A 12,311-nucleotide genomic window follows, 5' to 3' on the forward strand; every position below is an offset into this window, starting at 1 on the left:
GTGAACACTTGCCCTGAAGAAGCTGACAAGCACTCACAGAACTGAACTCATTATAATCCTCATAATAGCCCTTAGGGATGAAGGAGAATAAAATTTCTACTTTTCAGATAAAAACAGAGAGGTTAAGTAACTGGCCCAAAGTCACACAGCCATAAAAGGACAGAGTCAGAATTTGAGACCTGGTCAGTCTGACTTGGCAGCTGTGCTCAGCACCCTGACTTGGGAGTGCCTCTTCTTCCATGCTCCTGGTCTCAGGAGGAGAGGGTACTCCTAGGACATCGGGGCAGTCATCAGGATCAGATTCCCTGCCAAGGCATCTTGGTGCCCCTCTCCCGTCATGTTAGTCCAGTTTCTATGAGGCTTCAGACTGATCCGGACCCCCGCTTCCTGAAGATGGGCTGTCCACATGGATCCTGAGCCCAGAGGACCTGCATTTTGGAGAAGGCATCTACTATCTGACAGTGATCCCCCAGTCTGACCTGGAGCCGGCCCCCGGCAGGGACTTCACAGTTGGCATCACCACCTTCCTGTCCCATTTGTGTTCTGGGATGAGGTCCAGGGGACTTGGGACAACTCCAGGTGCCAGGTAAGGAAAGGGAAGCAAATAAGAAGGTGGTAGAGCTGAGACTCAAACCCAGGTCTGTCCCCAGAGCAAAAGCTCTAAGCGACGTGACGCACTGCTTCTCCAGAGCTCACAGAGCCCTTGGAGGCATGGGGCCCTATTAATTGCAATCAGATCCCTGTCTCAGGGCAGCTCAGCTCTGCCTCCAAGGACCCAAGCCCATGACACTGTCCTGGTGACAGACATTGGCTTTGAGGCCATCAAAAGCCATCCCTGAGGTATCAGTGTCCCCCTTCCTTCTTCCATGCCTTTGCATATGCTGCTCTCTCCCCCAGGACACCCTTCTTCCCTATCCCACCTGGAAAACTCCGATTCACCCTTCGATCGCCCAATCCAATGCCACCTTCTTTGGGTGGCAGATGTTTTCAGTCTCCCTCTGTAGGACTTCCATACCCTCCCCAAGAACAGCAACCTCCACATCTAGTTGAAATTTGTCACACACCTGTCTCCATCCCCTACACCATATACCTTCTTTCATTCATTCTACAAATATTCACCAGGTGCAAGGCCAACTGATAGGGATACAATGATGAGAAAAACCAGTGAGCTTTCAGTCTAGCAGAGGACACAGACAAGAAGCAAATGGCACATATGTCCAATGACAACAGTCATGAGTAGTGTAAGAAGCCAGGTCCCAGCAGAGCCACAGAAGGGGACTTAAAGCCAAGCTCCTTCTGGGTTTGTTTCTGCTGCATCTTTGGCTTCCTTGTCAACTCCTGCTTCCAGCTGCCACACATAGGGAGCCCCCCTCAAAGTGCCAAGAAGAGACGAAGGCATGTTGAGATGTCCAAGAGACAGTGGGTCCCCCACACCTGAAGCACAGGTCTTTGTACCTTGTGAACGAGATCCTGGGTGTGTTGCAACCTTTTAGAGTCCTCGCTACCAAAAGCTTGTCTGATCCCCACGTTGCTGGCAGAATACCCGCTGCAGTCTGCCTTCCAAGGCCGGGGCTCAGAACAGGATGGTGCAGGGGCTGGCGGCACTGGCTCTGCCATCAGACAGACTTGGGTCCAATCCCACGTCATCAGTACTTGCAAGGTGACCTTGGACAAGCCACCCCACCTCTCTGAACTTTCCCATCTGCAAATGGGGACAAAGGATGGCTGCCACTTACCACAGGGTGGGACCTGGACGAGGTTAGGGGTATGAAGTACTTAATGTGGTGCCTGGCACATAGGAGGTGCTCCACAGATTAAAGTGATTGCTGTGTTAGACCCTCTGAGCATAGAGAAGACAAAACTATATAAAATGGAAATCAAGGAAAACAATGGACATAGGCTTCAGCATGCGGTTGGGTTGAGAGGGAGCATGGGGACGGATTGGGGGAGGACCACTTAGCTAAACGTAACTTATTGGAAAGTTCCTAGCTTTTGAGTGGAGTCATGGGTTCCCAGGTGCTTATTATGTTATTAAGAATATACAGCTACTAATGCACACATACACGAATGTGGGGTGTACAAAAGAATGTGGGGGCTTCCCTGGTGGCTCAGTGGTTGAGAGTCCGCCTGCCGATGCAGGGGACACGGGTTCGTGCCCCGGTCCGGGAGGATCCCACATGCCGCAGAGCGGCTGGGCCCGTGAGCCATGGCCGCTGAGCCTGCGCGTCCGGAGCCTGTGCTCCGCAACGGGAGAGGCCACAACAGTGAGAGGCCTGCATACCGCAAAAAAAAAAAAAAAAAAAGAATGTGGGAGCTGTGTTATAGCGCCAAAATTATATTAACCCAATATTGTGTACCTGATGCTCATTATATAGATGCTGATACAGAGATCTCAATACAGAGATCATTGAGGAGCCATAAATAAGTGAATGGGGAAAAAAAATAAGTAAATGCGATCACTAAGTTTGGATGGAAAACCACCACTGTATTCTCAAAATAACTAAAGAAAGTTCCAAATCTGTAAACTGCAGACCTTATCGGGGGGAAATGCAGAATTATTGCAAGGTGTTTGAGAACTGCATTCTTATTTGTACATTTTTCTCGAAGGATACTAAAGGTGAAACTACTGTCACGAGGGGATCTCATGAAAATTTTCCGGTCTTTCCAGATTAATTTATGGTTTTCAAAAGGACTCTCATGCTGTAAAAGACTGGGAAAGCCACTGTCCTCCATGTCTTTGTGAAAACCCGGGAGGGCAAAGATGTTAGGCATAAATCAGGTCTGGTCCCTGGGCTCCCAGCGCTGAGATGGTCTTGTCACTGGTACTTGCTTGGGGTTCTTCTCTGAACTAGCCCCACCCCTCCTGGGTGTGCCAAGGGTTCCTGTAAGACCCACAGCTGTATGCCAAATGCTGACCAGGATTGGGAAACGGTGAGCAAACATGGAACTAAGACCCATGTGAAATCTGTCAATAAAGCAGTTGACGCCATAGCTGTTGGAGGGCTCGGCCTCTCTCCGTGGCTCATTCAAGGTAAAAGAATTACCTGCGGGGATGTTTGGGCTGCTGCGGGCTCTTCCTCACCACGTGCTGGGCACAGAACTTTCCGCATGCCAGTATTTTCTGTTGCCTCCTACCTTACCACCTCGTTGTGGACCCTGGAATGAAAAGGTAGTGCTGGGTTGCGGGTTTGAATTAAATCTTTACCCACCAAATGGCCCTGGGTGGATTGCAGGCTGGCTGGGGGCTTTAGGGAAGGACTGCCCCTAAGTGCAGAGTATGAATTAAGAGCCGGATGGGGGCCCTGCCCTGCCTCATCCCTGTCTCCTCCCTCCCCCAACCGCACTCCCCACACCGCCAGGGACCTCGTGCCCAAGTTCCATCTACACACCCCGTTTCCCCACATTTTGCCACCTTTGTGCCCAGGGATGGCCACAGCAGTAGCCAGTCCTCCACAGAAGGACGACCCTGAGGAATGGGTCCGGGCAGGCCCTGTAACAGGGAATTCTGAGGTCCAGGTCCCCAAACCACCGTCTAAAAGTGGGCGTGCCAGGGCCAGGACTAGGTGAGGCAAGTGAGGCATCCAGAGTGCAAAATTTAAGCGGGGGATCTTTCTTGGGGTCACCTAGGACCTCGCCCTAGTCCTGGATGAGTGGTATGTGCTGTGGTGGGCATGCCCCGCCCCGCCCCCGACTCCTCATCCTGTGCGGAAGGGCGCAGCCTGAGGACGGCTAGACTGGGACTCTTCAAAGCATGAGCCCAGGACGGGGGCGCCGCAGGCGCCTCGATCTAAGGTGGGTAAAATTTAGAGCATTTTTTCCTGGTGCTGAGACACCAGCTTAGTATTTAAACATCTGTCCTTCCCTTTTGCTTGCACGGTTCCCCCAACCTCCGTCTTTTTTTTTTGCTCTTCAGTGTAAGATGACCAACTGTCCCAGTTTGCCTGGGACTAAGGGGGCTTTCAGTGTGAGAAGCAGGAAAGTCTCTGGCAAACTGAGATGAGTTGGTCACCCTGAATGTCCTCTCAGCACCTCGCCCATCGCCTGGCCTGGAAGGAGCACCCGACAAATAGCTGTCCAGTGAAGGAGCACCCGCTGGGAGAACGCAGTGTGAGGACGCACACCAAATGTGTGATGACGGCTGCTTTTGGAGGCTGGCGGACAGAAGGGACTTCAATTTTACCCGTGATACTTCTTACCTAAAAAAGGCAAAGCAGACTGGCAAGATGGACACAGTTGCTCACTGAGGACGACAGGTGCAAAGATGCTTATTATAGACATTACTCCCTGCATTTTAAAATTAATTCTTAACTAAATAAAAAAGCCCAAAGGAATCCCGGAACTGGTCTCCCAGCAGCCTCCCCAGCCCCTCCCCAGGACAGTGTCCCCCCCACAGTTCTCCCCACTTGAGCTCGGGCGGGTGGGGATGTGCTCCCTGAATATCCCTACCAGGGCCTCTCTGGGGTTGCGGGGGGCCACGGACCACCCGCTCCCAGATACACCGCCTCTGCAACCACCTCACCTTCTGTGGAAGCACGCTCCTGGTCATGCCCAATGCCGTGGACGTCCGCCAGGCCGCTGAGCTCTTTGCCACCTTCGCGGACAGCCCTGTGGTCGTGACCACCATAGGCTGCCTCTGTGTGGCCTACGTGCTGGTGGTGATCTGGGTGAGGAGGAAGGACGCTCAGGATCAGGCCAAGGTGAGGCTGCACAGTCCCCAGCAGCAGGAGGGAGGACAGGAGTGTCCCCTTGCAGGGGCTCCAGGGGATGGAGCCCAGGTGGGGAGCTGAGGGGCCAGCTGCAAATCCAGGCCTTGACCCCTGGAGTCATCTCAGGTAAGCTGGCCCCTCAGCTTCTTGACCAGTAAAATGTCCTTGTTCATCAAAGTATCAGGAGGAGTATGAAACTGACCTCTTATTGAGAATTTACTATGTGCCAGGTACTACCCCCACTTAATGCTCACGATAGCCCCAAGGAGAAGGTACTGTGCTGAGAGTCCCCAAGACCACCCTCGAGTTCAGTGATTTGCTAGGACTCACAGAACTTTAAAAAGCCACTATCCTTACAATTATGGTTTATTATAGTGAAAATGGTGCAAATTAAAATCAGCAAAGGAAAGGGTCCAGGAGGGATCAGGCAAGATCTTCTAATATTCCTCTCCCAGTGGAGTCCTAGGGACAGATGAATTCTCCTAGCAATGACGTGTGACAGCACATGTGAAGCACAGCCAACCAGGAAAGCTCCCCTGAGCCTTGGTGCCCAGGGTTTTCTTGGGAGTAAGTCCCATAGGTATGGAGCCTGCATGGCTGACTTCAGTTAGTCTCCAGCAACCACTGCTCCCCATGCCTGCCTAGGTCAGACTGACAGAGCGTGGCCCAAAGCCCTCACCACAGATCACATCGTTAGCACATACTGCCTGGGGTGGCCCAAGGCCCCACGTAGTCAGACGCTCTTATCATGCAGGCTATTTCAAGGACTTAGAGGTTATCTTCCATGAGCTGGCCAAAACCGGTCCATGCTTTGGAATGTGTGGGGTTTGGATAACCCAAGCCTGCTGAATTCACCCTTTACTGCACAGCACCTCTGTCATTTTACAGAGGAGGCAAGTGAGGAGCGGAGAGGGCAATTAACTAGTCCAAAGCCACCTCCCTCCCAGGGGCCAGAATTCGAACCCAGATCTGCCTGACAGTAAGTCAGGTCTGAGGATAGAAACGAGATCAAACTATAACCATTTGTGCAACCAATTGTGACAACAAAGTTCTGATTATTTTTCTGATACGTGCATCATATCTGACACATAGTAGCCTTCAACAAACATTCGTGAGTGACTGGGCGCACAAATGAATACAAGGATGCATTGTCACAAAGCTCTGAAACTTTCAACATTCCCTACCACCCCTATACACAGCAATACTTCTCAGCGTGTTAGGATGGTATGAAACTTAAAAAGATAATAGTTGCCCATTTATCCTGCTGTCTTTGATTTGCCCAAGGGATTTAACATTAATACGTTAAGTCCCTCAGCTTTAGGTTCATTCCTGGGAAGCAGACTCTGAGATGGAGTTAAGTATGCAGGTTGTTTACCAGGGAATGCCTGGGATCAGCCCCTGGGCAGGGAAGGAAGGAGGCAGGATGGGCAGGGGGAGAAGTCAAGCTGGGATGCAGCCCACTGACAGCCGGGGGACCCCTTGGGGAGCTCTAGAACTGTCCTGAGTTGGGTTGAGAAGCCCAGGTCTTGATCTTGGGCAATGCATCAATCTGTTCTTAGATATCGGCCTCTCCAGGATGGGGCATGACCTTGACAGAGGCGACTGTTGCATTCCTGGCTACACCACCTGGGCAACTGGGAAAACAGCCCTCCATTGACAGGAGATCTGGGCAGCTCATCACAGAGCGCTCTGCAGCTCTGACCAACTCCTGCTATTTATTTTCTGTGAAAACAACTTAACATTCATTCCTTCTAAATTCCCTTAGAGGCACAATCTGGTTACCAAGGTTATGAGAAATTATTTATGAACAGAGTTTGCAGTCATCAGCTCAAGCATCAAACATTCTCAGCTTAATACCAAGTTCATTTCCAATTTGACTACTTTGGGTGACATTTAATAATGAATGTATGTTTTTATTTTAAAAGTTTTGGTTTTCACTTAAAACCCTGCTGTTGTAAAGAACAGTTCTCACCTGATAGAATGAATCAATAGCATACAGAGTTTTGCTTTCCCCCTTTAATTGCCATGAATGCCCAACTCACTCTTGGCTGCTGTGCTGTGGATGAACCCACCAAGCAGAGCCCTCCTAATGCCATGCTTCTGTCCAGGTGAAGGTCACAGTGCTGGAGGACAATGACGCCTTTGCCCAGTACCACTACCTGGTGACAATTTATACCGGACACCGGAGGGGGGCAGCCACTTCCTCAAAGGTACCTGACCTGCAAGACACCTCGGTTGATCAGCACGTCCCACTCAGCAAAGCACCTGCCAGTCCGTTGTTGAGTTACTTTAGCCCAGTGGATTTTGTTGTAGGGTTTTTTCACTTTTGCTTTTTTTTTTTTTTTTGAGAAAAGTATCTTTTTGCCATACAAAATAACACCCTAAGCCCCAATATTTAAAAATATAAAGGAGGAGTGGATTAAGGGAGAGTTGGGGTCTGGTACTATACTCACTGGTCTTCTCATTTAATCCTATTAAAAAATAATTCAGACAGCTGGTTACCTGCACACAAATGTGCTCACATATGAAGAACAGTCAATAGACTATTATCGATGAATAAAGGGGAAAACAGAATTTCTAAGAGAAAGGGGAGAAAGGAAAGAAACAAACAATGGCAACCATTTGAAAACGAGCCTTGAATTACGTTTTTTAGGAAAATTGATAAGCTGGCATCCATTTGTCCCTGAGAAGGCTGACTAGAGGTCATGAGGACACAATTCCATTTGCTTATGAATTCTCTGAAATCCTTAAATTTAGCTGTGGCGCATACAGCAGGTTGTCTCTGTCATGTCTCAGCATCCTTAGTTAAGTCTGGCCTCACCCTATCACTCATCAGAAGGTAGCATCCCCTGCAGCAGCCTCCAAGCTTCCTTTACTGAACCTGTGCTCCATGGAACTCCACGGAACACAGTTTGAGAACCACAGGCACTGTGTGTACTATCCTGGAGAAATCTCCATTGTTTTTTTGTTTTTGTTTTTTATTAATTAATTAATTTATTTTTTGGCTGAGTTGGGTCTTCGTTGCTGTGCGCGGGCTTTCTCTAGTTGCGGCAAGCGGGGGCTACTCTTCATTGCAGTGTGAGGGCTTCTCATTGCGGTGGCTTCTCTTGTTGTGGAGCATGGGTTCTAGGCATGCGGGCTGCAGTAGTTGTGGCTTGAGGGCTCTAGAGTACAGGCTCAGTAGTTGTGGCCCACAGGCTTAGGTGCTCCACGGCATGTGGGATCTTCCCAGTCCAGGGCTTGAACCCGTGTCCCTGCATAGGCAGGCAGATTCTTAACCACTGCACCACCAGGGAAGTCCCTGTTTTTTTAAAAAATGACATTAGGCTCCATGAGAGCAGGACATGTGTCCACTTACATTTTACTTTTTATTTTTAAAATCTTATTTAAATCTTATTGTTTTTATTCATGTATATATTTTTTTATTTTTATATTTTTATTTTTTTGTGGTATGCAGGCCCCTCACTGCTGTGGCCTCTCCCGTTGCGGAGCACAGGCTCCGGACGCGCAGGCCCAGCAGCCATGGCTCACGGGCCCAGCCGCTCCGCGGCATGTGGGATCCTCCCAGTCCGGGACACGAACCCGCGTCCCCTGCATCGGCAGGCGGACTCTCAACCACTGCGCCACCAGGGAAGCCCTATTTATTTTTATTTAAATTAAAAAAAATTTTTATTGCTGCATCTTAGGGCCTCAACCAGCTAACATAGAGTAAGTGCTCAGTAACTATTTGTTGAATAATTGCAGGAATCACTTTCATCCATCTAATGAAACATCCATCCCACTTCCATTTGACACTGAAGAGCTGACCTTACAAGGAAAGAAAGAATGAAAATCTGTGATCCATAGGCCATTTCTCTTCTTGAAGAGTTGCAGTCACCTTTCAATTGATACTGTCTTAGTTCGGTTCTCCTGGCACAGTGGTTCTCAGTTGGTTGGCCCCCAGGGACAGCTAGCAATGCTGGAAGTGGTTTTGGTTGTCACAACTTGGGAGAGGAAGAGATGCTACTGGCACCTAGCGAGTAGAGGCCAGGGATGGTGCTAAACATCCTGCAGCACACAGGACAGCCCCAGAGCAAGGAGTTATCTGACTGAGAAAAGTCTACAGTGGAGACTCTGCTGTAGAAGCCGACTCTGAAACAAGGATTCAAGCACAGGTCGTTGATTTGAGAGGGGGTCCCAGGACACCACATACAGGAGTGGGAAGCCAGGCAGGGAAGGGAAGGAACAAATAAGGGGCGCATAATCAACCCCATTACCCCTGTGGGCAACTGCAGCCCAATCCCACTGGGGAACTCTGGAAAACAGTAAGGAACGTGGGCCTCAAAGTCATCCCAGCTGAGGACTAAGTGAACTGGGTTATTTATCCACCAATCCCACCAGGCATTGGTGGAAAATGGCTTGCAGGGGCCATCAGTTCTCTGCTACCTTCAACCTGCTGCTCTAACAGCCAAAGAAACCCCCAGGGAAAGAGGCACAGCTGCTGGCAGTTGGATGTGGGAACCCCACCATAGTGAGGCTGAGTGATAGATGTCAGTGGAGCATAGGTGTCATCTGCTGTAGTTGGTTTTGGCTCAGGAAATCAGGCATGGCCACCAGCCATCACCAGGATGGCTTCAGAAAAATACAGATTCCTGAGCCCTGTATTCTTGGTAGGTCTGGAGTGGGGCCTGGGAATATGTATTTTCAAAGTAGTGGGCCGTCATTCATTCCTGTCTCAGAGCCGGGAACTCTGGGAGGCATTGAGAATATAATCGTTAGGGAGAAAAACCAGTTCTTGCCCTACGGCCCTTTCAAATAAATATTCGAGAAGTCTGAAAAGGTCATCAGGAAGCATTTTATGAGTATAACTCATCTCCAGGATGTGAATGCAGATAGTGTCACCCCAAAATCTTCACACAACTGAAAAATAACTCTGGCAGGTCCAAGATGGGAGGAGAGGAGGTGAAAAGGCCATGCTTTTTTGGGTTTCATTGGTTTTTCAACACCTCCAGTGAAACACGGGGCTCAGTTACCACGTGGAGCTGGCCACTACTGGTCTCTGGATTTCAGATGACTGTCACCCTATATGGCCTGGATGGAGAGAGTGAGCCCCACCACCTGTCAGACCCCGACATCCCGGGTTTTGAGTGAGGAGGAGTGGATGTGTTCTTACTCTCCACCCTGTTTCCCCTGGGGGAGCTGAGGGGCCTGCGGCTACGGCATGACAACTCAGGGGACCAGCCATCCTGGTGAGTCAGGGGTGGGTAAACCACAAGCACCTACTAAGTGCCACGACCAAGGCTGGGCATTGTGCATTTGCTGCTTTGCTGATCCTCACGAGCCTCTGTAAGACACATAGAATGGATCCCCATTTCACAGATGAGGAAACCAAGGGTCAGAGAGGCCCACCAGTCCACAGGCCACACAATGCTAGTCCCTCCCTTGACACATCTGCAGCATCAACCTGTCATTTAGCCCTCCGTTTTCCCATCTGTAAAATGGGATAGATGCCTATTGCAAAGACAAACCCTGCCCAATACGAGGAAAGTAGATGAGACATTGGGCTGATTCTCCAGTAGGAGACCTAAGAACAGCTCTTCTGCAGAGCACTAAGTTAGGTCTTCCTGTGCTTTTCTCACTGGATGCTCACAGTGACCCTCTGGAACAAGCACTGTTATTATCCTTGTTTTATAGGTGGGAAAATCTAAGCTCGGGAAAGATAACTGACCTGCCCAGGTCACACAGCTGGCAAGCTCAGAGCCAAGACTCCTTCCCACTGTCTGAGGCCAAAACTAGTGACCCAGATGGGTGGTCTCCAGCCTGAACACTCATCGGTGGCTGGCAGCTTTAGGAAAACACAGCATTCAGACCACTGTCTTTGACTCATTTAAGACAAAAACACTAATACATTAATGCTTTAAGATCCTCAGCTGCAGGGCTGGTTCCTGGGAAGCGGCTCTGAGATGGAGTTGAATATGGAGGCTGTTTATCCAAGGAGTGCCTGGGATCAGCCCCTGGGCAGGGAGGGAAGGAGGTAGGATGGGCAGAAGGAGAAGAGCTTTGATGCAGCCCACAGACAGCTCAGCTGACCACACAGGGGGCTCTGGAGCTGTCCTGAGCTGGGCTGAGATGCCTGGGTTTTGATCACACCCAGGTTCTATACCCAAAGGTCACAGGGGATGTCAGCCTCCCCAGGAGGCTGTGTGACCTCAACAGAGGTAGCTCTTGCATGCCTGATGGGACTATCCTTCCTGAAAGGAGAAAGTGCATGTCAAGAGCTTCTTAGCACAGTCTCCAATGTGCAGTAAATGCTCAATAAAGAGTGCCTCTTGTTATCATTACTCGTATTTCCCTGTAAAGCAACTGCTGCTGGATCTGACCTCCCAGCAGAGGCAAGATAATTTCATTTCTTCCTGGGCCTCAAAGATCTAAATCCGGTTAGATGATCACCACGAAATGCTGAATGGACGGTAGGCTCATTCTCTGGATGGAAGCCCACAGGAGGACCAAGTTTCGCGTGCTCAAGCCTGCACCTCCCTATACACAAGACAACCTGGCCTTCCTCACTTGTAAAGCCCGGCGACCCTGGGCTTGCTGCCCTGCATGAGGGTTCAGTTTCAGAATGCAGATTCTTGCAGCATATCTGTGAAAACCTGGCAGCCTCCAAGCTGGCGGTCTACACTAGCTGAACTCCCCACATGAGGCCAAATTCACCCACTGATTGGGGCATTTTGATCAAGTCACCAAGAGCAATGAAGAAAAATACAAAGTCTCTTTCCAAGAGTTCTCGTTCTTGGGCTCAGGTTTGGACCTTCATGGGGTCCAAATAAGTCTCATCCCCCCACCACATTATCCTCAAAAGTGTGGGTCCCTTCCAGGTACGTAAGCCGGGTGCTGGTGCATGACCTGGCAATGGACCGTAAGTGGTACTTCCTCTGCAACTCGTGGCTGTCCATCAATGTCGAAGACTGTGTCCTTGACAAGGTATTTCCAGTGGCCACAGAGCAGGACAGGAAACAATTCAGGTACTATATTTTCTCTTTTTAAGCAAATGCTCTTTACTTTGTTCTTTCATCTCTGGGGAAGTTGCGTTATAATTCAGTCACAGCCAAATAAAAGCACATTTCAGCTAGTGGGCCGGGGCAGCTCTGAGTGTGTGACATTAATAACCAGCTTTTCTTGTTGCAATGAAAGGGCCCTGAAGGGACATGGACCCTCCAAGACAGAATTATCTTCAGGGGGTGATAACAGTTATGGAACACTTATCCATATTTACTTACGAATGTCACAGAATAATATTGTTTACATGAGTGAACAGACTGATCTGAATGGTGATTCAACGTCTGGCCACCTGGAGCTTCTTCTTCATGTTGTTTTATCCTAGATGCAATTTTCAGCATGTTTCCCCTTGCTTTACTCACTCCCTCACCCCCTTTCCTGTCGTGCATCCTTCCACATCTGTCCCCAAACACAAATAAGCAGGTACAAATGTACACACATGCATGTGCGCACACACACACACCACCACAGATCGCTATTTTATAACTTTTTAAATGGCATGCTACTCTAAATATGTTGCCTTTTTTCTTTAATAATATATCACGCACATCCTTCCAGGAGGGTATG

General features: G+C 49.5%; 1 protein-coding gene across 1 annotated transcript in view; it reads left to right on the top strand.

Annotated features, from left to right (window-relative positions):
• Nucleotides 1–12,311, top strand: part of LOC113627371 (polycystin-1-like protein 2) — an 82,000-nt gene that overhangs the window by 49,870 nt on the left and 19,819 nt on the right. The window contains 6 exon segments of the mRNA XM_027119910.1: nucleotides 394–534; nucleotides 537–588; nucleotides 4,469–4,697; nucleotides 6,815–6,916; nucleotides 9,756–9,934; nucleotides 11,564–11,710. Of these exon segments, the coding sequence (XP_026975711.1) occupies nucleotides 394–534; nucleotides 537–588; nucleotides 4,469–4,697; nucleotides 6,815–6,916; nucleotides 9,756–9,934; nucleotides 11,564–11,710 (850 nt within the window).

This window comes from Aethalodelphis obliquidens, unplaced genomic scaffold (genome assembly GCF_003676395.1).
Source record: "Aethalodelphis obliquidens isolate GAN/ISIS:26980383/991018 unplaced genomic scaffold, ASM367639v1 scaffold20, whole genome shotgun sequence".
Lineage (NCBI taxonomy): Eukaryota > Metazoa > Chordata > Mammalia > Artiodactyla > Delphinidae > Aethalodelphis > Aethalodelphis obliquidens.